At 36.7% G+C, this 26,726-nt stretch overlaps 1 protein-coding gene across 2 annotated transcripts in view; it reads right to left on the bottom strand.

Annotated features, from left to right (window-relative positions):
• The window catches only part of Rrp5 (Ribosomal RNA Processing 5), a 681,802-nt gene that overhangs the window by 499,315 nt on the left and 155,761 nt on the right, over nt 1-26,726 (bottom strand). For both annotated transcript variants that reach the window (XM_090392300.1, XM_090392301.1), the window contains exon 10: nt 3,577-3,641. In XM_090392300.1, coding sequence (XP_090248426.1) covers nt 3,577-3,641 — 65 coding nt within the window. The remainder of the gene's footprint in view (nt 1-3,576; nt 3,642-26,726) is intronic.

Here is a 26,726-nt window from a genome sequence, read left to right as displayed (position 1 = left end):
CTACAGACATCGAAGAACAACTCTTACACATATATAACATTGCACTTTCCTTCAGGAAAGTTCCTAAACAGTGGAAAGAAAGTCTAATAATACCAATTCCAAAAAAGGGTAACCTGAACAAACCTGAAAACTGCAGAGGAATCACACTCCTTTCTACTCCACTAAAAATCTACAATAGAATGATATTAAATAGAATTGAACCACATATAACTCCATTACTTCGTACAAACCAGGCTGGATTCCTCAAAATGGCACTCTGGAACACATTCACTACATCAGAAGACTAATAGAGGGTTCAAAGGACAAGAACTTACCATCGCTTTTGAACTTTATTGACTTTACTAAAGCATTTGATTCTGTTGACAGGGAACAACTATGGGAAACACTCAAACTTTATGGCATTCCACCTAAAATTATCAGGGCAATCAAGGCACCCCACCAGGGATATCAAGCCACAGTACTAGTTAAGACAAAACAGACAGTTTTCCCATCACCACAGGAGTCCTACAGGGAGATACTCTGGCCCCATATCTATTCATCATAGTGATTGACTATATTTTTAAATTGATTCAAGTTAAATCTGGAAACCTCAACAAAGACCCATATATACACAGATGCACCTTGAAGACCTGAGCTTTGCAGACGATATAATCCTCATTGACTCCAACATTACAGATGCCCAAAACCACTTACATAGCCTTAGGAGAACCGCAGAAATATTTGAACTAAAAATAAACTCCCAAAAACAAAGATATTAAAAAATCAGATAGATGGGCACATCTACATAAATCAAAATTATCACCTTGACGAAGTAGAGGACTTTGTATACCTAGGATCACACATCTCAGATTCCTTAATTAACATTAAGAAAACAGAAAGCACTGCAGTTCCACAGAAGTCTTAATAAAGTATGGAAGTCGAGCCTCATCTCAAAGGAGATGAAGAATCGTCTTTACAAATGCACCAGCCAGTCTATCTTTCTGTATGGCTCCCAGACCAGGAACATCTCTGTTGTTGAACAACAAAAGCAGCAACCAATATTATAAATAGCTTTGGAACTACTTGTCTAAGAAATGTCCTGGATTACTCCTGGCAAGACCACATTCCCAACTTTATTATATTAGATGAAACCCAGCAAGATTCTCTAGTCAGCACCGTTCAAAGAAACCAAATAAAATGGCTCGGCCACCAACCAATATCCACCCTCTGTACCTTTTGATGCTCTGGTCCTCTATGCCCCTACAGATGGAAAAAGAAAAGAGGCAGATCCCGAACTCAATATTGGAAATACATCAACAATATTCTCCCCAAATCTCCACATCAGAAACCTGTCAATTAGTATATGGCAGAGAAGCCTGGTTTTCCTTCATGCCATAAGGACCGCCAAGTTCTATCTAAGTATGCACAGACTACTTATTTGATTTGATAGGTTTCTCTATTTATAATTGTAAAATTATAAATAAACAATGATGATGACTGCTGTATCTACCAGGTGATCTCTAGATCACCTGACAGATACAGCATCTTGTTAGTTATTTGAGACCTTATAACTTCAAAAAATATGATTCATGCTTTTAATAGCAAGTTATAAAAACTTAATGATGCATTATTCTAATCAGACTTTCCCATATTTTTGATAAAGGTATGATGTCATTCCAATTCAAGTTCAGGTGAAGCAAGGCTTTAGAAGCCTCCTTAAATAAACATTCATATTTTATCAACAGTGATGTAGTAAGTGTATTTCAGTCCAAAGAATATTGTGGTCTGTGTGTATTCCATGTTGACCCAATCCAGATTTATCAGATTTCCTGTGGTAAATATATGACTGATGTTCTTGCATTTTCTTTTCTATTGAGAATCCGGTTTGTCCAAAGCAGGATAGATGGCAGTCACAAGGAAAAAGTCATTTATTTAAGGAGAGTGCTGAAGTCTTGGAACCATCCGAACTTGAACAGGAATGACTGCCTATCTTTATCAAAAATATGAGGTCTGATTAGAGTAACGAATCATTTAGTAATTATTTTTTTTTAAACTTCCTATAAAAACCATTAATGGTATTTTATGAAGCTATAAGGTCTCAAGAAGGCACTGGGGGAAAAGGGAATTGACCTGCTGTGGGACCTGTTCATGAAAGTTTGCCAACAGGAAAATATACCCGAGGAATGGAGGGAGAGTACTCTTGTCCCCATCTACAAGGGTAAAGGGGATGCACAAGACTGTAAAAATTACAGAGGAATAAAGTTGATGTCCCACACAATGAAAATCCTAGAAAGGGTTCTTGATGGAAGATTGAGGAAGGAGGTGGAGATTGCAAAGGAACAATTTGGCTTCATGTCTGGTAGATAAACAACAGATGCTATCTTTGGGTTACGGCAGATGATGGAAAAGAATCGAGAGAAACAAAGGGAGCTACACCTGGCATTTATTGATCTGGAGAAAGCATACAATAGAGTGAAAAGGCAAGAAGTCTGGAGGTTTCTGAGGGAGAAGAAGGTTCCGGAGAAATATGTCAGGTTGGTGCAGAAAATGTACAGAAATGTGAAGACAAGTGTTTGGACCTGTCTGGGACAGACAGAAAGTTTTCAAGTAACAATTGGCTTGCATCAAGGGTCAGCATTAAGTCCATTTCTGTTTAATATTGTGATGGAGGTGGTAACAGAGGAGGTGAGAGAAGATGCGCCTTGGACAATGTTGTATGCAGATGACATCTTGCTGTGTGCAGATTCAAGAGAAGAAGCGGGAACTAAACTGGAAAGATGGAAAAAAGTACTAGAAGAGAGAGGCATGAAACTGAGCAGAAGTAAGACAGAGTATATGTGTTGCAGAGTGGGCGGCAGACAGGAGACAGATCTGGAGCTAGAAGGAAATGTCATCAGGAAGGTGAGAGACTTTAGATACTTAGGTTCAACAGTGGAAGAAGATGGAGGAGCTGAGAAGGAAGTGGGATGCAGGATACAAGCGGGTTGGAGGAACTGGAGGGAGATGGCTGGAGTGTTATGCGATAAGAGGGTGCCGATCAATCTGAAAGGCAAAATCTATAGGACAGTAGTGAGGCCAGCTATGACATATGCTATAGAAACTGTGGCCCTGAGGAAAAATAACATCAGCAGGATGGGAGTAGCAGAGATGAGAATGCTTAGGTGGATGTGCGGTGTGACCAGAAAGGATCATCTGAGAAATAACTATGTCAGGGGAACAGTGAAAGTTACGAACTTAGGAGCAAAAATACAGGAGGCAAGGTTGAGATGGTTTGGTCATGTGATGAGGAGGGAGGATTCTTTTGGAATTAAGATTTTGCAAATAAAGAATTCTTTTTTTTTTTTTAACAAGTAATCAGCAAATCAAAGCATGACAGTCAATTCTCACTATAAGAAACATCACTATAGAAAATTTGCTCAGTATAACAAACTACTGAAAAGTCCTCACCATACCCCTATTATGCATAATGCTACCCTAAAAGAAATTCATTATAGCTGACTCAGAAAGTTAAATATACCAAATAAATAGGAAGCTCTCATAACAATCCATTAAGACTGAAATATGAAAGATGGAGATGGTAAAGTGACAATGGCTTACCTGAAAATATTTCCAACTGAGAAAGTATCTGCTATGTCCACATCTTCATCAGATAGTTGTGATTTCTATTAGAGAATTGAAACATTAAAAAATAAATAAATAAATAAAATAAAATATCCCTTTTTTTATATTTTTAGGTTTAAGCATTGTTGAAATATCAACTTCAACAAGTAACAAAAAAGTCAAATTAAATATAAACTTTTATTTTAACTAATATTTTTGTAAGCTTACAATGAAAATATTAAGAATCAAATTAAGCCATAGATATAATAAATGTCAATATTCCTGCACAATTATGTAGGAACATATTCTTGCTGATTCACTCTCTATCACACACACATGCGCAAAACAGCTGGGTATAATAAACTCGACTTCAAAATAACAAGTAAAACGTTTTAGCTATTTAGGCACAATTTTTAATGAAGATGGCAAATTAAATAAGGAAATAGACAATAGAATTAGTAAAGCTGTATGGTAGGAAGTCAGCTGAATAAATTTATATGGAATAAGAAAGAAATTAGTCAAAACACTAAATTAGATGTATACAAGACAGTAAAACCGATTTTAACTTATGGATCTCAGAACTGGGTTAGAAATAAAACACTTCATTAAAGACTGTACACCACAAATATAAGAGTGCTAAGAAAGATTGACGTTGGGGGGGGGGGGGGTGAACAGGTGGCAACAATGGCAGTATCACATTAAAAATGAGGATATTTGGAAAGAACTTACCATTGTTAGCATTCAAGAATGTATCAGTAAGGTCACTTAAACAGGATGGGAGAGGAAAGATTAGCAAAGTAAGTATTCTTTGCCAGGTTGGCAAGATAAAAGACCCCCAGAGGAAAACCAAGAGGTAGATGACCTTAAAAGACAAAAATATGAGATCTGATAATGTTGGAGTTTTGATATATAACAGATTGATTTGAAAGAAAATTCTTGATCAAAAGTTAGTAATGGTATAACTCTTTTGTAGTACTATCATAATTATCCTGTACATCTCCTGAGGGTACATATCAAGAATTTGATGGGATGATGAAAACGACTTCACAAACTTCTTGTAACTTTACATTTATTGGGAAAAAGATTTTCCCTATAAAATAGAAAAGGCTAGATTGTATTGGGAAGTGTTATTTCATTCCTCTACTCAACAAGGTGGAGGAGTCTCCCTCCAGGCAGTGAAATTCAGTTGCCAGCTAAATTCATCATCAAATTACTGCCATGTACCCTCAAGGGTGTACAGGATATGATAGTACAACATGAAAATTTACATCATTACTAACTTCCTATCTACAATTTTCCTCCAGATCAGTCTGTTACTTGTCAAGACTCCAACATTATCAGATCTTATATTTCTATCGTCTAAGGCACTTTGTACCGTATCAATCCACCTCTATCTTGGTCTTCCTCTGGGTCGTTTTCCAGCCAACCTGGCAGAGAACAGTTGTTTTTGCTAATCTTTCTTAGCTCATTCTGTTTAAGTGACCATACCACCTGAGATCAGCTCTGCTAATGCACTCCTGGATGCTGACAATCTCAAGTTCTTTCCTAATATCCTTGTTTTTAATATGATATTGCCATTGATGCAATCTGTTCATGCTCCTAATTTTTCTCAAGACTCTCATATCCGCAGTCTCTAGTCTTTGGTCAAGTGTTTTACTTCTGACCCAGCTCTCAGATCCATAGGTTAAAACTGGTTTGAACACTGTCTTGTATACAGCTAATTTAGTGTCCCAACTAATTTCTCTCTTATTCCATATGAATTTATTCAATTGACTTCCTACCATACCAGTTTTGTTGATTCTGTTGTCTATATCCATATTTAATTTACCATCTTCACTAAAATATGTGCCTAAGTAGCTGAAATGTTTTACTTGTTCCACCGGTTCTCCGTTCACAATGAGGTTGACATTTTCAACGATTCTGCCTATTTTCATTGTCTTTGTCTTTTTATTGCTGACCTTCATACCATATCTATTACAACAGTTATTTGATTTAGTCAGGGAATGTTTCAGACTTGTATTTATTTAGAAGTATAACATCATCTGCATAAAGCAAAGAGTTGACATTAACATCTCCAATTTTGATATCGTGGTTAATACCACTTTCCTTCATAATGTGATCCATATTGACTAGAGGGCTGCACGGTGTGTAGTGTTTGTAGAGAGCTCCCGAAAAGATAAGTGTTATTTTGAGTAATAATTGGCAATATTGCTTGAATCTTAACGTAGTATTGTTTACTTTTGGTAACAGTGTGTCTGTGTGATTTTTGGCGTAATTTCTGCATTATTTAAATTGGTATTTTGATAAGATACAATAGATAATGTAGTACATGGCTCCAATGAGAAGAAAGACAATGGTGTCCAAATCATTGCCGTCTTTGTTTAAAAATTTTAACTTAAGGGAGTTTGTTCAGTGTAACGTCTACAGGATGTATGCTTTGGCAAGAATGGCTGGAGTTTGGTTCAATAATGATAGTGGTTGGAAAGTGTGCCGAAAGTGAGGATTTTAAGTGTGTCTCAGGTCGCGAGATTGACGTTGTTAATGCAAAGCCAGAATGTGATAGAAATTAGTGATGTGATAGGAATTTGCGATGTAGTACCAGACAGCATTGAGAGCAGTGTTGAAAGTGAGAGTGAAAGTAAAAATACAGACCGAGAGAATGGTTTAATGGATAAAAAAAAAAAATGAAGAGTTAGTTGTAATCAGGAAGATTGCACAGTTGCGCGGAGTGATACATAGGGCGAAGCGGCAGCTGGGGCAATTGCAAAATTGTTTACAGAGCTCATCAGCTAATGGACAGAAGCAAATGTGTGATAAGAAAAATAAGAGTATGATCGTTAGTGTAAGAAAAATGAAGGAGCAAGTGTTGTACAGTGATTCATTAGTAAGAGGTGTAATAGAGAGAGCTTGACAAAATCATACTTACCGGGTGTGAAAACTAAGGATGTAAGTGAGTCTTAGAGCGCAAAAGCAGAGGGTGAAAGAAATGATAGTAGTGGCAGGAACGAATGATTTAAAAGGAGAAAAAATTGCTATGAGAGAGGACTTGAAGGAATTACTAGAAGCAGCAAAAGAAAAGAGTGAGAGAGTTAAGATAGTGAGTCTGTTGCCGCAGTATGACAGAGAAGAGTTGAGAAGGAAGGCCATAATTGCAAATGACTCTATGCACAGGTTAGGCAGGAGGAGTGGTGTGGAGTTTGTGGACATGTGGAGTGAGTTTGATGGGCTAAAGGATTTATACAAGATGGATGGTTTGCATCTGAATGGATTTGGTGTGCAGAGACTGGAAAAAGTGCTGTTGAATGAAGTGAAAGTGGATGTGTAGAATCAGGGAAACTAGAGTTATTGGTGGGGGGGGGGGGTATTCAGACATCAGGAAGGCAGTTGAGTGTAAGAATGCGTATAATATGTTCGAGTTGGTACGAAGGCCAAATGATCAGAATGGGATATTTAGTATAAGGCATCAAGATAGGGGTAGAACTAATGGGCTTCTGCATTTCATGTATGCTAATGCCAGGAGTATTAGGAACAAAAAGGAAGAATTTTTGGCCTTGGTTGGCTCTTCCTGGCCACAGGTTATTGACATTAGTGAAACATGGCTGACAGAAGATGATAAAGCTAGTGGGAAAGAATGTGAAGGGTATAGTGTGTTCAGGAGGGACAGAGAAAATAAAATGGGGGAGGAGTGTTATTGATGATAGCTGATGAACTGCAGCCAAGGAGAATAGAAATTGAACTGCATGATAGAGAAAAGAGCACATTTGAGCTATTTGGTGTGAGATTGAGACTAGCAGAACAAAATATACAATTAAGAATACTAATGGCAAAACTGCCATTAGTATTCCTTTAACAACAGCTCGCACACTCCTGACACACACAAATTGAAACCATACTTCTTGTTTTTCATGGCATCTCTTCAATAAAAGCATGCCAGTTGGGTGTGTTGTTGTTGTGTAGCTTATATAACCTGCGCTACAAATTTCACCAATTTGACCATATGATTGCATTACTTATTATTTAGAAATGCAATCATAGCCTGAAAGTTCATAGTGCATCAACACTCATCTTGCATTTTGAAAAATTATGGAGACAACTACCATGTTAGAGTAAAAAACTTTAGTTTAATATAAACCAAAATCAACACTTGATGTTTCGATCTTCATATCAAGGTCATCATCTGGAGTATACACAATATATACAGAGAAACAAGCTGCACTATAATCTATATGGTTTGCTAAAGTTACTGACCAACCGTTACTACAATTAAAGCCTGACCTCTGGTGAAAAAAAAAAAAAAACCGTTACTACATGAAAGCTAGAGTCCTATTATTATTATTATCTATTAGGTTACAAAACTAAATTGGGCTGGAGAACAACATGTTCATATATATATATATATATCATCATCCTTTTTTTTTTAACCCTCTTTTACCTTGCAGTGTCGAGGGGTTGTTAATCATCGAACCTCAAACCGTTCACAGGATAAGGTGTCAGCCCTACACCCCGGTGTATTCTATGACCTGTAGTGTTGAGTTCTCAAGGCCTGTTTGCCTGCTTTGTGGGATGAAAAACCCTGCTGTCAATGCCCAAGACAGGCTAACTTGGTTATGGCTGAGGAAGATCCTTCAGCTCCTCACGTCACCAACAGGAATCGAACCTAGGACATTCCTTCCCCGGGCATATGGTTGCGAAGCGCACAGCCACTAGACTAACCATGCGTGTGTGTGTGTATATATATATTAAAAAAATAATAATGTGATTATACATATAAATTCCAACCAATTGGTTATGAAATAGTTTACTAAAGTATGCTAGATACCAAGTAGGCTGAATATGTGCCATCCAAATTCTTGGAATTTTTATGCCATCATTATTGTTGAGATTAGGGTGGTTAATCAGAATTTCACAGGCTTCTTTAAATTTTCTTTCAACCAGGTTTTTGTATGATGTAAAGAGCAGATACTTTTCCAATCAATTTGGTGTAGGGTATTCAGAGCGTGATCTGAGAGGCCTGCTTTACCAAAATTGTTATATTTAATATGTCTTTTGTGTTCTTTTTTTTTTTCTTTTACGTATAGGGATTGTGCATCCAGTTTCACCAATATAAGGTAAGTTACAGGTGCAGTAGATGCATTAAACTCTAGGATGTGCCAATGGGAGGACATGATCCTTAGAAGAGTTGAATATGTTTTTTAATTTTATAGATGGTTTAAAAGTGGCATTGAGATTATAATGGTGTAGGATTCTATTGATTTTTTCTCATAACCCTTTAATGTATGGGATGGCTATGGTTTTACTGTAATCTATATTCTTCTTTGATGAAGTTTTATGAAGAACTTTATTAATAGTATTTTTGTTATATCCATTATTTATAAATGTGTTGCTAATAATTTTTAATTCTTGTTTAAGAGCTTGTTGATTAGAACAAATTGTTATAGCTCTGTTTTTAAGGGTGTTAATGACTCCAAATTTTTGCGATGGGTGGTGATATGAGTTAGCATGTACATATTGGCCAGTATGTGTCAGTTTGCAGTAAACTGTGAAGGATAGACTGCCTGAGGGAAGACGTGTGACCAGTGTATCCAGGAACAGGAGCAAGTTCTGATTTTCAATTTCGATAGTAAATTGTATGCGTATGTTGTTTGTTCAGGTGGCTAGGGAATGTGTTTAATGTTTGTCGACCATGTAACGAAAAAATGACCAGATAACGAAAACATTGTCAACATATCTAAGCCACACTGTAGGTTTTAGAGTAAAGGAATCAAGAGCACTTTCTCAAAAGCTTCAATAGAAAAGTTAGGCGGAGATAGTGGTGAGCCCATGGTCATACCTTCTTTTTGTAGGTAAAATTTGTTGCCACACGAAGTAACCGGAATAGTAAGTGGACAAAGAGGGCCGTAATGTCGGGCTGAAATTTGTTCGGTAGGAGAATTGTGTCATGATTGAGACATTTGTGAAAAGGGCAGAAACATCAAACTGACTAATAATTCATCTTCTGAGTGTTATGTTTTTAATTTTGTTTATAAAGTGTTGTGTGTTCTTTATATAGGAGGGGGAATGACCTACCAACTTCTTGAGTGTTGACACTAATTTCTTGGCTAGGTGGTAATTAGGGCTGTCTATTCTTTCAACTATCAGCCAAAGCGGAACATTTTGTTTGTGTACTTTAGGAATTTGTGTGCTTTACACCATATATTCTGGGAGAACGGGCATAATGGGTATACTTGTTTTAACAGTGTCTGACAACCAAGAAGTGATGGACTTAAGTAATTTCCCTGTTTTTTCTTTATTCTGTTAGTTGGATTATAGTTTACGAGCTGATATGTGCTGTTATCGGAGACTAGTTGATTCATCTGATGGATGTAAGTTGACCTGTCAAGAACGACAGTGGCATTACCTTTGTCTGATTTTGTTATAATTATATCTTGATTAGCTTTCAATGACTTGATTGCTGCTAGTTCTGTTTTTGTAAGATTGCTATATAAGGTTTTCTTTTTATTCAGAACACTGCTAGTTTCTAATCGAATTTTATCAGCTATATTAATAGGAAGAGACTTAATGCCTCTTTCTATGTGGTATATAAAATCCAGTTTATTAACAGTTCTAGGTGCTACAGCGAAGTTAAGGCCTTTATCAAGTAGTACTAGTTGACCGTTATTTAAGGTGTGGCTTGATAAGTTGATCACGACTATTGCTTGCAGATGGTTGGTAGCTCCTTGTCTCACTTGTTTGTTGTTCACCTCAAAAATTATGATTTTGCCAGAATGAACCAAAGAAAGCCAGAAATAACTCATTTTATTTACTTTATTTATACACAAGTTCCAAACCTCCTTCGACTATAATCATACAATTTGCGAAAGCTCTGGCAGAAAATGGGACATTCATTAGCTCATCAACACTATTTCCCATTGTAAATATGGGCAAAAAAAAAGTTATAAATTATTTATAGTAAATTAATTGTCTATATCAGTGTCCTAAACACACACTTCACACATGCAAAACAGATGAAACTCAGAAAACAAAAACAGCAATTCATGACAAATTACAACATTCAATTGGATTGGTTGACACAAAAACCAATCACTGATTTCTGGGTGCTACTGTCTCAATGCACACCCTGCCTCACCTTCTGGGTAGTTTAAAACCACTGAAGCATTAAGAATTTGATCTGATGCAGCATGTGCATGTTCAAAGGGCTCAAAAGGCATCCATAATTGCGACTGGACAGATCCAGGCTGTTAACAAGAATGTAATGCACTGTTTATGCATCAAAGCATTAGTATATTGGCCGAGTGGTTAGCATATATGCTCTCCAGCCAAAAGGCTGCGGGTTCAAATGCCACCGTGGGCATGGATGTTTGTAATTGTCTGTGAAAATACTAGTGGTGGTCGGTGGTAGATGGCGTTGAAGTAGATGATAAAGGCAGTTGTGGTTGGTGGAGTGGTGGAGACGGAGAGTTATAGAGTAGAAGTGCCCTCCCTTGATGAGTCTTTGGACACCCTGGAGGTGTCATGTAATAATAATAATAATAATAATAATAATAATGTGTTTAATATTAAGAATCATGCCAGGAAACAATTAGGAGTCTTTAACAGGAATAAATGTCAAAATATAATATAGTGATAATTGCTATTCCATGGGTGGGCACCACACCCCTAGCACACACTGAATATATGCCCCTGGTATTCTGGCAGTCAACTGCATGTGATCGTCTGGCCAGCCTGTTTTGTGAAATGTAACATCCAAGTTTTCAGAGGTAAAAATTCTGCAACCTTCTTCTAAGGCCAGCTAACTCACTTTCGACTGAAAAGTTCTAATAAAGGCTCTTTGCATCCCATATGGGATTCAAACCCAGGTCTTTCGAACCAAAGAGCAATGTTGTCTTTGGAGCTATGGAGACTTTTTCATGCCTCAACACAACTTGAATATTTCAAAATTTACTAAACTATATTACATACTAGACTATGATTGTTGCAATAAGCTGACTACATGAAAATGAATTTATTAAAAAATTAATTTTGTGAAAGCTAATATTAGCACTGTCAAATACCAAAATTGACCATAGATACCGTTAAAACATGAGCAATTCTAGTAATATATATATATATATATGACAGAATGATCATTGACTCGGTTAACATACATAGTTTTATGAAAAAATTGAATGACTAGAACCGAGATTTAATTAAAAAGATTTTAATATAAACACACTACTAGTTTCGGCCTGTAACAGCCTTCTTCAGGTGACATTATAAAAGAAAAAACACTAAACATTGAGGGTTAAAAGACTATGAACAACATAGACAGTCTTTATACATAATTAGCATGAAATTATGTATAAAGCCTCCCCCCCAGTATATACATATACTGGGGGGGAGGCTCATCCCCCATAGCGCCTATGGCACACAACCCGCTGAGTTCAGTGCTGGTAAGCCTGTAAGAGCCGGTAAGCTGGTAAGACAAAAAACTTTTCAAATTTCGGCTTATCTTTTTATATACAGCAATCCCTCGATTAGTGCACCTAATGCGTTCTTTAAAACAGGCGCATTAATCGAAAACGCACTAATCGAATATAATAACCTAGGGGGAAAAGTATAATTCATTCCTCAAATTTCTTTTTTGAACCTTAATTTTTTTTATAAAAAAATTAGGGTATGTCTCAGGGCCTAGTTCAAGGAAAACCATGAAGCTGAAAGACAATAAAACATATTCAGAATATAAATTTTATTATTCTACTTCTTAACAAAGAATTGAGCTAATGTAGTTTGGTGGGCATTTTGTTTATTTTTTTCATACAACTGATGGTATGGCCCTATTGCATCTTCTACTCTTCTGCAAATTTTACTGCTTCTCTCTTCATCAGGGTCAGCTTCTAAGCATTGCTACTTAAAAACTTCGACTGCACGAAAAATATTTTCAAATTGTTTCTGTGAAATTTCTTTTCGCTGACTATCAGTGGTTAAATTTTCTTCATATTCTTCGGAATCTTCCCGCAGTGCATCTAAATTTAGGAGATCAGAATCACTCAATTCTTCAGAATGAGATTTAATTAACTCTTGGACGTTATCACTGAAGGGGAGAAAGAAATGAAGGACGTACGAATTGGTCGCCAACATGCGAAATCATATGCTTTATAGAAAAAATTTCCAACCTGTTATACAAGCAAAATAGTTACCATGTTAAAAACTACAATGATCATAAAAGAGAAGTTAATTTTCTGACATGTAATAATAAACAACTTATCCCAAAAGATAGACTGATTACCCTATTATCGGAAACGATTCTCCTTTTTGTGACATGTGCAGAAGTGTCGAACGGTCTCGAATCTATGAGCGTACTATAGCAGACGACATAAATTTTGGCACTAAAAATTTCGAACATAGTATACATAGTGTACATGGAAGTATTGTAGTATACATTTAAAATAACTATGTAAAGTGTTTTTAATCAGTAACTAAATTATTTCATTCTGGTGAGTGATTTTTTAAAATAGATACCAATAAAAATGTATAGATAGAAAATTTTTAAAATCTGTAACATTTATTTTCAAGATGTATATAGTCACACTAATCGAATCTGGATATCGAAAAAAAATGACGCACTAATCAAAAACACACTAATTGGGGGCATTCTCCCTGGTGCAGGACACCAGAGTTTACAAAGGATTTGAAATTGGAAGCGATCACTATTTAGTATTGAGCAGGATAAAATGGAATTTTATATTGAAAATAATAACATGAAATAAAACAGAGACAAAATTTCAAAGCAAATAAAAGTTGAGCAGCTCTCAGATATGAACTGTAGACTAAAATACACAAAGATTATTGAAGAAAAAATGAAAGAGTTTGAGAACAGGAACCAAACCTTGGAGATTCAGTGGCAAGCCTTGAAGAAAACCCTGATTGATTCAGCCAGAGAGGCATGTGGTGAGGTTGTCTGCAAGGATAGAAAAATCAGAACTAAATGGTGGACACAGGAAGTTAAAGAGTAGTGAAGGAAAAGAAGAAAGCATATCAAAAGATCCTGGCAAATAAGTCAGCGTGTGCTCTTAAAGAATACAGAGACAAATGTAAGAAAGCGAAACAAAGATATTCTGAAGGTTGTTGAAGAAGCTTAGAAATAGAGGAAAGAGTGCTGTAAAAGGAGGTTAGAAATGATAAAGGTGACATGAAAATGGGAGAAAAAGATATCGTTGAAGTGTGGAGTAATTACTTTGAAAAATTGCTAAATGAAACAAGCAGTGATAGCACAGTGGTAAAAAACACTCACCATGCATACAATCAGGAATACATATCAATACTTGAAGTAGAAAAAGCCATCAAAGGCTTGAAATGTGGAAAGGCAGCAGGTGCAGATGATATTCGACCAGAAATGCTGAAGTATGGTGGTATAAGAATCTTACAGTGGCTCCACTGCATAGTTCAGAAAGCCTGGACAGAGGGACAAATTCCCGATGATTGGGGTAGAGCTCTAATAGTACCCATATATAAAAAGGGAAATAAAACTGAATGTGAGAATTACAGAGGTATTTCCCTACTGAGTGTTCCTGGCAAGATCTATGCAAGTATACTTGAGAAACGGTTGAGAAGAATTGTGGAAGAAAAGCTTGGTGAAGAACAAGCTGGATTCAGGCCAAATAGAGGCTGTGAGTATCAGATCTTCACTTTACGACAAATAGTTGAGAAAGCATGGGAATATAACAAAGATCTGTATTTAAGTTTTGTTGATCTGGAAAAGGCATATGACAAAGTGCCAAGAGAGAAGCTATTCAATACACTACAGTTATTGAATAGCTTCTCTCTTGGCGTCAATGGTGTCAATGGGATATTATATCAAGCAACACTTAGTCTTTATTTGAGTTGTAAGTCAGCAGTTAGAATTGAAGGAAGTACAGGAAGATGGTTTAATGTTAAAGCTGGTGTGAGACAAGGATGTACATTATCCCCTCTGTTATTCATTATCTATATGGATCATATTATGAAGGAAAGTGGTACTAAACATGTCATCAGAATTGGAGATATTAATGTCAGCTCTTTGCTTTATGCGGGCGATGTTATACTTCTAAATAAATCCGCTACAAGTTTGAAAGATTCCCTGACTAAATCGAATAGCTGTTGTAATAGATATGGTATGAAGGTCAGCATTAAAAAGACAAAGGCAATGAAAATCGGTAGAATTGTTGAAAATGTCAACTGTGTTGTGAATGAGGAATCTGTGGAACAAGTAAAACATTTCAGCTACTTAGACGTGATTTTTACTGAATATGGTAAATTAAATATGGAAATAGACAACAGAATCAACAAAGCTGGTATGGTAGGAAGTCAATTGAATAAATTCACATGGAATAAGAGAGAAATTAGTCAGAACACTAAATTAGCTGTATACAAGACAGTGTTCAAACAAGTTTAACTTATGGATCTGAGAGCTGGGTCAGAAGTAAAACACTTGACCAAAGACTAAAGACCGCAGATATGAGATTCCTGAGAAAGATTAGAGGCATGAAGAGATGGCATCAATGGCAATATCATATTAAAAACGAGGATATTAGGAAAGAACTTGACATTGTCAGCATCCAGGAATGCGTTAGCAGAGCTAATCTCAGGTGGTATGGTCACTTAAATAGAATGCACGAGGAAAGATATCAAAACAAGTATTCTCTGCTATGTTGGCAGGAAAACAACCCAGAGGAAGACCAAATATAGGTGGATTGATACAGTACAAAGTGCCTTAGACGATAGAAATATAAGATCTGATAATGTTGGAGTCTTGATAAATAACAGAGTGATTTGGAGGAAAATTGTAGATAGGAAGTTAGTAATGATGTAAATTTTTCATGTAGTACTATCATATCCTGTACACCCATTGAGGGTACATGGCAGGAATTTGATGATGATGATGATATTTTCTTTCTCAAACACATAGTTTCTGGCTCTCAGCAAACTTATAACAATATGTATAAAATAATTTATATTATAAAATTTCAATTTAATAATAATGAATATCAGTTAGGGGTGCTTAAGGGTCAAAGCTGTATAACTTAGGGGAGAGGAGACCTCCACATAGCCTTTAAAGGAATGTGGAGAACCGACCAGGGCTTCTGACCTAATGTCCAATCTTCACCTTCTCGTGGTGCACCCTGTTGGGTATCTACTTTGATACTGAACGAACGAGGATGGGCTGGCAATTTGGGATTTAGCCGACCAAATTTTATTCTTATTGGTTAAACCAAAATAAAAAATGATGGTACAACATGACAAAATTTCATGCCGGCTGGGGCGTCGCCCGGTTAAACAAGGCCCCGTTGTTTTCGCCAGGGAACTAGGGCGAACAGCGAAAAGTCAGCTACTGGAACAAATCTGAAAACAAACCCCAACTCAATATCACCAGAGTTAAAGATCGGTACTATCAACGTAAGAAGCCTGAATGGCAAAGAAATGGAGCTAGAGGAGGAATTAGATATGTACCAGATCGACATAACTGGGGTGACTGAAACAAAAAGACCAAAACTGGGGAGATCTTTCTGAGCAATAAATACAATATGTTATATTCAGGCAATGACAATCAAGGAAAAGAAGGAGTAGCCATAGTATTCAACACAAAATACGAGGCTAATCTTCTTGAATGGCAGTCAGTCTCAAGTAGAGTAATGTGGCCAAATATGAGAATGGGGAACTGGACAATGAGACTTATTTGTGCCTATGGTCCCACAGAAGGTTCTACTAAGGTAGAAGTGGAGGAATTTTTTGAGGCTTTAGAAAAAGCAACTGACACAATTGAAAAGGAAAAGTTGGTCCTTGTTGGGGATCTAAATAGTAGAGTAGGAAATGATTGTGAGACATACAAAAATATTTTGGGAAAATTTGGAGAAAAGAGCAAAGCTAATAATAATGGCAAATATCTGTTGGATTTCTGCTCAGGACATGGACTGGTTATTACTAACACCATGTTCCAACATAAAAATGTGCACAAATTCACATGGAGAGAAGAGGCTAGGAATAAGAAAAGTCTCATTGACTATGTTATTGTTGATAGTGATGCTTTCTCCCTGGTGCAGGACACCAGAGTGTACAGAGGATTTGAAATTGGAAGTGATCACTATTTAGTCTTGAGCAGGATAAAATTGAATTTCATATTGAAATGAATAACACGTAAGAAAGTTTTAAAGCGAATAAAAGTTGAGCAGCTCTCAGATGTGAACTGTAGACTAAAATACAGAAATATTATTGAAAAGAAAATGAAAGAGTTTGAGAACAGGAATCAAACCTTGGAGATTCAGTGGCCAACTCTGAAGGAAACATTGATTGATTCTGCCAGAGAGGCATGTGGTGAGGTTGTGTGCAAGGATAAAAAAATCAGAACTCCCTGGTGGACACAGGAAGTTAAGGAGGCAGTTAAGGAAAAGAAGAAAGCATATCAAAAGTTCCTGGCAAATAAGTCAGCTTTTACTCTTACAGAATACAGAGACAAATGTAAGAAAGCTAAACAGTGTGTAAAACTAGCTAAACAAAAGTCATGGGAGGACTTTGGCAAGAATATAGAAAATAAATATCAAGAAGGTGGCAAAATATTCTGGAGGTTGTTGAAGAAGCTTAGGAATGGAGGAAAGAGTGCTGTAAAAGGAGTTAGAGATGATAAAGGTGAAATGAAAACAGGAGAAAAAGATATCCTTGAAGTATGGAGTAATTACTTTGAAAAACTGCTAAATGAAACAAGCAGTGATGACAGCACAGTGATAAAAAACACTGACCAGGCATGCAGTCAGGAATACATATCCATACTTGAAGTAGAAAAAGCCATCAAAGGCTTGAAATGTGGAAAGGCAGCAGGAGTAGATGATATTCGACCAGAAATGCTGAAGTATGGTGGTATAAGAGTCTTACAGTGGCTGCACTACATAGTTCAGAAAGCCTGGACAAAGGGACGAATTCCCGATGATTGGAGTAGAGCTCTCATAGTACCCATATATATATAAAAAGGGAAATAAAACTGCATGTGAGAATTACAGAGGTATTTCCCTACTGAGTGTTCCTGGCAAGATCTATGCAAGTATACTTGAGAAACGGTTGAGAAGAATTGTGGAAGAAAAGCTTGGTGAAGAACAAGCTGGATTCAGGAAAAAAAGAGGCTGTCAGGATCAAATCTTCACTTTACGACAAATAGTCGAGAAAGCATGGGAATATAACAAAGATCTGTATTTAAGTTTTGTCGATTTGGAAAAGGCATATGACAAGGTGCCAAGAGAGAAGCTATTCAATACGCTGCAGTTATATGGTGTCAATGGGGCATTATATCAAGCAATACTTAGTCTTTATTTGAATTGTGAGTCAGCAGTTAGAATTGAAGGAAGTATACAAAGATGGTTTAATGTTAAATCTGGCGTGAGACAAGGATGTACATTATCCCCTCTGTTATTCATTATCTATATGGATCACATTATGAAGGAATGTAGTATTAAACCTGATATCAAAATTGGAGATGTTAATGTCAGCTCTTTGCTTTATGGGGATGATGTCATACTTCTAAATAAATCCGCTACAAGTCTGCAAGATTCTCTGACTAAATTGAATAGCTGTTGTAATAGATATGGTATGAAGGTCAGCAATAAAAAGACAAAGACAATGAAAATAGGCAGAATCATTGAAAATATCAACTGTGTTGTGAATGGAGAACCTGTGGAACAAGTAAAACATTTCAGCTACTTAGGCACAATTTTTACTGAAGATGGTAAACTAAATATAGCAATAGACAACAGAATCAGCAAAGCTGGTATCGTGGGAAGTCAATTGAATAAATTCATATGGAATAAGAAAAAAATTAGTCGGAACACTAAATTAGCTGTATACAAGACTGTGTTCAAACCAGTTTTAACTTATGGATCTGAGAGCTGGGTCAGAAGTAAAACACTTGACCAAAGACTAGAGACTGCAGATATGAGAGTCCTGAGAATGATTAGAAGCGTGAACAGATGGCATCAATGGCAATATCATATTAAAAATTATAATATTAGGAAAGAACTTGACATTGTCAGCATCCAGGAATGCATTAGCAGAGCTAATCTCAGGTGGTATGGTCACTTAAATAGAATGGGAGTGGAAAGATTAGCAAAACAAGTGTTCTCTGCCAGGTTGGCAGGAAAACGAACCAGAGGAAGACCAAGATATAGGTGGATTGATACGGTACAAAGTGTCTTAGACGATAGAAATATAAGATCTGATAATGTTGGAGTCTTGACAAGTAACAGACTGATTTGGAGGAAAATTGTAGATAGGAAGTTAGTAATGATGTAATTTTTTCATGTAGTACTGTCATATCCTGTACACCCCTTGAGGGTACATGGCAGGAATTTGATGATGATGATGATGATGAATATCAGTTAAACATTCATCATAGAAATAACTATCTTCCACATAGAATGATTTTTGTTCAGGTATAGAGTGGTATAATAAGTATCCAGAAATATAAACGACCATGACAAATATCCAATTTCTTGTCATTTAATAGAGTGGCCATATCTTAATTGATAATCCTTGTAGATAAAGTTATACATTGGTTACACATGACTTTCAGGAAGTTTTCAGGTAATGACAACATATACTAAAATATTAATTAAAAAAATTTAATCAATATCTTTCAATACTTCAGCAATGTTACACTGCCATCTTCTGGGAACATAAATCTATGTTATGTGCACGCAGGCAACTGGCATTGCTCCTAGAGTCCTAAAGATGCCCCCCCCCCCCAGGCTTAATTGTGTTGTCTGTTGGGCTGATGTTCTAAGGATGCAAGCTTCCTAAATTTGGGGCAGTCTCATGCCCCCAAATTTGTTGAGATTTGGGAAGTTTTTTTAGAGCTAAGGCTGATTCCAGGAACAATCTTTCATATTTATATTTGCTACAGTGTAGTAAAGTGGCTTTCTTCCAGCGTATTCTGTGGTTGGTATCTAGTGCATGGTCCACAAGACAAACACAAACCAGATGTGGTCTGTGTTTGGATATCCTGATATTAGCTGTCCTGCCTGTTTGGCTGTAGTAGGACAGTTCACAGCTGCAAGGGACCTGGTATACTCCATGTAGGTCTAGGGGAAGTGGCTGGTCTTTGGTGGAGCAGATAAGGGATGCCAATTTCTTATGTGGTTTATAAAAAGTAGTCAGGTCATATTTTTTTAAGATTTTTGTGTGCTTTTAAGATGTACAGAATGGTGATAGATTTAGTGTAATCTCTGTTGGGAGGGGGGGGGGGGTAACTGGTTTTACTATTTTCTGGATTTTTGGGGGGGTTGTAGCCATTGGATAAGAAGGTAAGGATATGGTTAAGTTTAGTAGTTGGGGCAATGTTGTCTGAACAGATTAATCGAAAAAGCTCACAAAAATCTTAAAAAACTATGACCTGACTACTTGTTACAAACCACAAGAAATTGGCATCCCTTATCCGCTCCACCAAAGACCAGCCACTTCCCCTAGATCTACCTGGAGTATATCAGGTCCCTTGTGCTGTAAACTGTCCTACTATGGCCAAACAGGCAGGATGGCTAATATCAGGATACCCAAACACAAAGACTACATCCGGTTTCACCAATACAGCCACTCAGGACTTGTGGACCATGCACTAGATATCCACGACAGAATACGCTGGAAGAAAGTCACTTTACTACACCATAGCAAATATAAATATGAAAGATTGTTGCTGGAATCAGCCTCAGCTCTAAAAAAACTTCCCAAATCTCAACAAATTTGGGAAGCTTGCATCCTTAGAACATCAGCCCAACAGACAACCCAATATAGCCCACTAGGGGGCACCTTTAGGACTCTAGGACCAACGCCAGTTGTCTTCTTTAGCCTCATTTGCTCGTTGTCAATGCCTGCATGCACATATCATAGTTTTATGATCCCAGAAGATGGCAATGTAACATTGCTGAAATATTGGAAAGTATTGATTCAAGTTTTTTAATTAATATTTTATGATGTCATTTCCTGAAAAATGTAAAGTCATTAATTGATAATCTTTCAATGTTAAAAAATATATAACTTTTTACTTCCCTCTCTCTTCAACATCAAGAATCAAAGAAAAGCAGCCAAATTAGTATGGATATGTGTACAGAATGTCTACTGAAATTTGGAAAAAAAAAAAAAAGAGAGAAGCAAATGGATAGAAAACATCAAGGGAACAACAGGAATGCACTCCTACAAGAACTTAAACTTGGATGTATACAGACCAGAGTGATAAGAGATGTTGATTGTTGTAGCCTCAACCTGTCTAAATAAGGCAGATGGTGAGGAATTAAGTTCAACATTATCACTAGATTCCTATCAACAGTCTTCAAAGTAATTTATTTATCAAGTTTCCAGAAGTATCAAATCTTACATTTTGTTCTTATAAGGTGCCTCTAACTACTTCATCATCATTAAAAATTTTGACTGAGCCTTTTCTAACATCCTGTTATCAAATCAGGATAACAGGACTCTTCTGCTTAGGTCATATCACCTAAGCATATCAACTGCCTTTACTCATACATTCTTGAATGTGTGAAAGGTAGTCTTAGGTTATTCCTTCTAATATGTTCATGGGTAAAAATTCGTAGCATACAGTTTACAACGCCGCAGCATCGACAGGATAAAATTCACAATAATTGAGACAAATAAGAGTGGATTGGAACAGTTTTGCAAAAAGATCAGGCTAACAAAAGTGTATAATAAGTGTATAGATATTTAAAAAAAGTTTGTAAAGCATGAATGTGGATAGCATGAATTCAAAAGCCACAAGTAGCAACATGATGGGTGATAGAGAGTTTTTCAGGACAATTAATCCTCACCTCATCATCCCACAATTTTCTGGAGAGGCCCACGATGATGTGTTGTCCTTCTTCAAGTTTGCTGAAGAATTAAGAAACATTGGCAATTGGTCGGACTTCCAACTTCTGATTATACTGCGGAATAAATTGGTTGGAAGAGCAAAGAATTTCTTGTATTCCTCTCCTATATTGCAAGACACTTTGGAATACAGTAAATTCAAGGATATCCTGATATCCCAATTTTCCAAAGTTAGAAGTGCAGGTCCGAGCCTGTGGAGTTTACAGAAATGCAGTCAGGAAAGAAAGGAATCTATAATCGATTTTTACAACAGACTGTTAACTTTAGCAAATAGCCTAAGTATCTCGAATGATGACAGGAGCCATCTGGACTGGGCGATTTTTCGCCAATTCAGATTAGGAATAATGGAAGAATTCTGGGAAACGGCATATAAAAAGAAAATTAGTAATTTAGACAAGTGCTACCTAGTAGTGAAAGAAAAAGAGGAAAGGCTAGGCGACCTTCATCCTGCATCTAGCACCAGCCAGATACACACCATCACAAGAGAATCTGATTCAAAGAAAGATGCAAAATGAGAAAAGAATCCAGAAGATTCAAAGGGGAGGGCGAAAGAGCAACAGATAGGGAGAAATGAAGACAACAGTAAAGTAATCACAGTGAACAAGATTGAAAATGAAGAGAGACCACATCAAGTATTGCAGGCTCCTTCAACAAGGAAGAGATACACTCTATAATCAGAAAAGAGGTAGAGAGGTTATACCAATCCCTGATGGATAAACTTGACTCTGTTTTCAAACAACTGCAAGTAACCAGAGCAAAACCATCTACGGAAACCTCGAGTCATGATCGAATGAGTAACGAGGGGGCAAGCAGAAGGAGAAGCACCCCAATGCTATAACTGCAACAAGTTTGGGCACACTGCCAGGTATTGTTTCCAGAATAAAAGAAATTTTTATAGAAATAAACATTTTGAATCAAATATGCTAGTTACTTGCCACCATCCCACAAGCAGATCTAGGAAAATAAGATACTTTAAAAAACAACACACTAAACCCATGACTTTGATTCAAGGAAGAATAAGGGGGATACAATGTGATGTTTTGTTAGATCCCAAGTTTTGGGTAATAACCGGATCGCTATTCAAAAGATTAAGATCCAGAGTATCTAACTGTGTTACAAGGCTGAAGAAACCTCTTAAGCTAAGTGGAGTTGCAAACCCCACTATTTATGCTCCAAGAATATTAAAGGTAAACATGTGGTTGCCTGGCTTCAGTTTAGATGTCGTACCTGAGCTACTCATTCTCCCAGAGACCTCTTGACATGGGACTCAAATAATACTGGGAACCGACTTCTTAAAAAGTCATGAGTTCACATGTAATTTCACCACCCAGGAAGTCTCTCTGATGGGGGTGAAGCAGGCTACTCGAAGGGAGGGTACTCAGAGATTTAAAACTGACAGAGCCAGTGCAGGTAGAATGATAAACAACCACAACTATAGAGGAAATAAACAAGCTGAGGTGAGTGAAAATGTAAACAGAAAGGAAGAAAATTATCACTCACAAGATGATGTAGGAAAAATCTTTCACATCTCAAGTGTGAAGGTGGCAGTAAGTCAAGAGGAAGACAGAGTCTACAGTAGGGATGCACAGACCATGGCCCTCCGTTGATTTGCTGGCAGCCCTCCTCACCGTGTATTATTTTAATTTTAACAAGTTACACGATAAGTAATTTTTAAAAATGGTACATGCACAAAGCAAATAGCTGTGACATCATGATTGCCTGTCTACTTACGATAATCGGTTAGTAATAATGTTAACAAATTTTATAATTGGTCTATTTGTCAAATAAGTATTTTGTTTTTGTAAGTGCAGTTGCTATAATTAATTATCACCCCTAGGAAACGGTAAAAAAATAAATTCTACAATGGATAAAGCAGGGCCAAGTAGAAAATGCAAACTACAGGATGAAAAATGGCAGTTTCAGGATAGCTGGACCGAAAAATATGGTTTTGTGCAGTCGTTTAATATTATGGTGTGCTTGATTTGCAAAAGTGCTGCAGCCATACCAAAAGAATGCAATATAAGGAGACACTATGAAAGTCTGCATTCTACATTTTCAAATCTACCCGAAGAACTACGTAAACAAAAGATTTCACTTTTGAAAAGAGAACTGACAGGTCAGCACGTGATGTTTACAAAACCTATTCAAGATTCGGAAATCGCAACAGAAATAAGTTTTGAAATATCTCGCCTTATAGCAAAAAGGTGCCGACCCTTTCCAGACGGAGATTTCGTTGATTGCCTTGAGATAGCTGCTAAAATATTTGTCCTGAATCAGCCAAAAATGTTGAGAAAATTCAGTTAAACAGGATGACTGTGCAAAGAAGAATTACTGCAATGTCGGAAAATGTAAAGGACCAATTAACATCTTATTCAAAGAAATTTGCCTATTTTTCATTAGCTATTGATGAATCAACTGACATTACTTCCAACAACTCAGTTGTTAATATTTGCACGTGGAATAACGCAAGAGTTTGAGGTAAGTGAGGAACTGATTGGAATGAGTTCATTGTCAGATCAAATGAAAGGTAATGACATGTTCACTGGGCATTTGGAACAGTGTTCCAAAATTGATTTAGATCTGACAAAATTATCAGGTATCATGATTGACGGAGCTCCTTCCATGATAGAAGCTAATTCTCGATTGGTAACATTATTGAAACAGTATTTGGGACGACGATGAGTTGATACAATTCCACTGTATAATCCACCAGGAGAGCTTGTGCCCTAGGAAACTTGGATTTGAACATCTCATAAAAGTTGTGGTTTCAATGATTGATTTTATAAAATCCCGTGGCCTTAATCACTGACAATTTAAAAAGTCTCTTGAAGACATTGAAAGTGAATATGGTGACTTAATTTTTTACACAGAAGTGAGGTGGCTAAGTCCTGGACAAACATTGGAGCGGTTCCTAAATTTAATTGATGAAATTGAAATCTTCATGACTGAAAATAACAAAAACGTCCCTGACATAAAAAATTCAGATTGGTTATGTGACTTAGCCTTTCTGGCTGACATTACTAATCATTTAAATACATTAAATACACGACTTCAGGGAAAAGATCAATTGGTTACTGAACTTTACGGCCATATTTTGTCTTTTCAGTGCAAGTTAAATCTATTTCAAATCCTACTGAAGTCAGGGAATTACATCCATTTTCCTAATTATAAGAAAGTTTCTGAAAAGTTCAATGTCAACTTCAAAACTGTGTATGTGGAAAAGATTGATAACTTGATATCAGCCTTCAAGGATCGGCTTTCTGATTTTAAAAAAGTGAAATCGTTGCTAGATTTATTTAGCAATCCTTTTGCCATTTTGCCCGAAAATGCACCCGAATCAGCACAGCTTAAACTCATCGACATTCAAAACAACAAGAGCCTGCGAAATAAATTTAACGAAGGCAATTTATTAAACTTCTATCATTGTGTCGATAAAAACAATTATAAATGGTTGCTAGATAATGCATTAAAATGTGCACGCCTCTTTGGCTTAACATATATTTGTGAACAAACTTTTTCAGTCATGAATATTAACAAATCAAAAAATAGGAACCACTTGACTGAAAATTTAGAATCGATTCTGCAGTTAGCTACTACAAAACTCGAACCAAATATCAAAACAATTGTGAAATCAATGCAATGTTACGCATCAAATTAAATTCACTTAATTTTAATACCTTTTTTTGTAAAAATTATGATAGGTATAAATAAAATAAACAATATATGGTAGATAACTTTCAAGTTTTTTTTGGGGCAGCCCTCCCATAAGTAACAGTGGAACTATGCGGCCCTTGGCATTAGCAAGTTTGTGCATCCCTGGACTACAAGAAGTAAAGGCACAATGGAAATAAACTTCACATAGAAGAGAAAGGGGAGCAATGACAGACGTCCTACATGTCCAGATCACGTGCAGTTACGTACCCTAGCTAAACTGTGGAGAATTCAAAAGGCAAAAGAAGGTAATAGAAATGAGTGCAATAATTTTGAAGGAAACAGAAAGAAAGAATGGTATAAAGTGAAAAATAAATGTCCAAGGAGTAAGTTAAGCACTAACTCTGACAAATGTGTGTCCCAACACATATTGCAACAGAAAGAGCCCACATATCAGACTGAGTGCTCTCTTAACTCACAAAAGGCCAATAAAACTGAGCATTATCCACTCCAGAGAGTAAGTAACACACAGCATACAGATAATGTAAAAAAAAAAATGTATCATCCACATTCATGGCTGAGAAATTTTTCGTTAAGGAGTGGGCCTTTGCAAAAATTCGATGCATTGTAAATTTCCTTTTTTATTGCATCGACTTTTACAAGGAGTCACATCCAAAAGAATTCACAAAAAGTAAAAATTTTTATGTAAATATTACTAACAGCCCCCCATATATTGAAACTCAGAGAAATTAACATGCAAAATTGTATAAATAGAAGATGTATGAATATGTTAAAGGTATTGTAAGTAATACCAAAAGCTCATGTATAAAAACCCAGAGGAACTAACACGCTAAATAGAGTAAACAGAAGATGTCTTAAAATAGAAGTTCAAGGGCAATACTTTAGAATTTGGAAATGTATTTGATGTTAGTATTTTATACAGAGGAAACGTATTGCATTCAAAGCCAGTCTGATACTGCCTTCAAGGTCAAGAGCAAAAGAGAGTAGCATACATCAGAAGCGTCTCCACTATGCTGTAAAAGAATTAAACGTACTCTTCACGCAGAGCTAGAAGTGTGCACCTTCAAGAAGGTTAAGAGTTTGTGCATGAAATTATGGGGATCACAGACCTTAATTCAAAGTTTGCACGGGAATATTTGGAGGTCCCAAACCTTTGCCCAGGGTCCCGTGGAGAACGAAATATAAGGATCATAGAAAAGAGATTGAGATCGACATTCGAGCATCGGCAGAGTTGAAGCTAGGAGAAAAAGAGGAAGGAGTTGATCAATGGACTACATGGAATCCAAATGAGCTCGTGGAGGGAAAACCGGAGGCAAACACCTACAGAGCGAATAGCAGCCCACGACCAGGATGACCAAACCTTCATTGTCAGACCATACGTCCGAGTATCTATAATGCCGAAAAATCGCACTTCAGCCTCTGTGTGCCACTCCAGAGGAGAACACGGTATCCATTAAACCTCTAAAGTGAAAGCCCAAGACCTGACATACATAGGAAACCAGGGAATCTTTGAAGGAAGTACTAACAAATGCACTATACTGATGAAGGAGTCATGTGAGTTTATTTTTGTTGTAAATTTTCTTATGTTGTGAAGGACTGTTCAGAGG

Source organism: Typopeltis vanoorti, chromosome 5 (assembly GCF_054136105.1).
Source record: "Typopeltis vanoorti isolate ZY-2024b chromosome 5, IOZ_Tvanoo_1.0, whole genome shotgun sequence".
NCBI classification, from domain to species: domain Eukaryota; kingdom Metazoa; phylum Arthropoda; class Arachnida; order Uropygi; family Thelyphonidae; genus Typopeltis; species Typopeltis vanoorti.
Note: the sequence above shows the minus strand (reverse complement) of the source record. Positions and strands in the feature narration are given on the sequence as shown.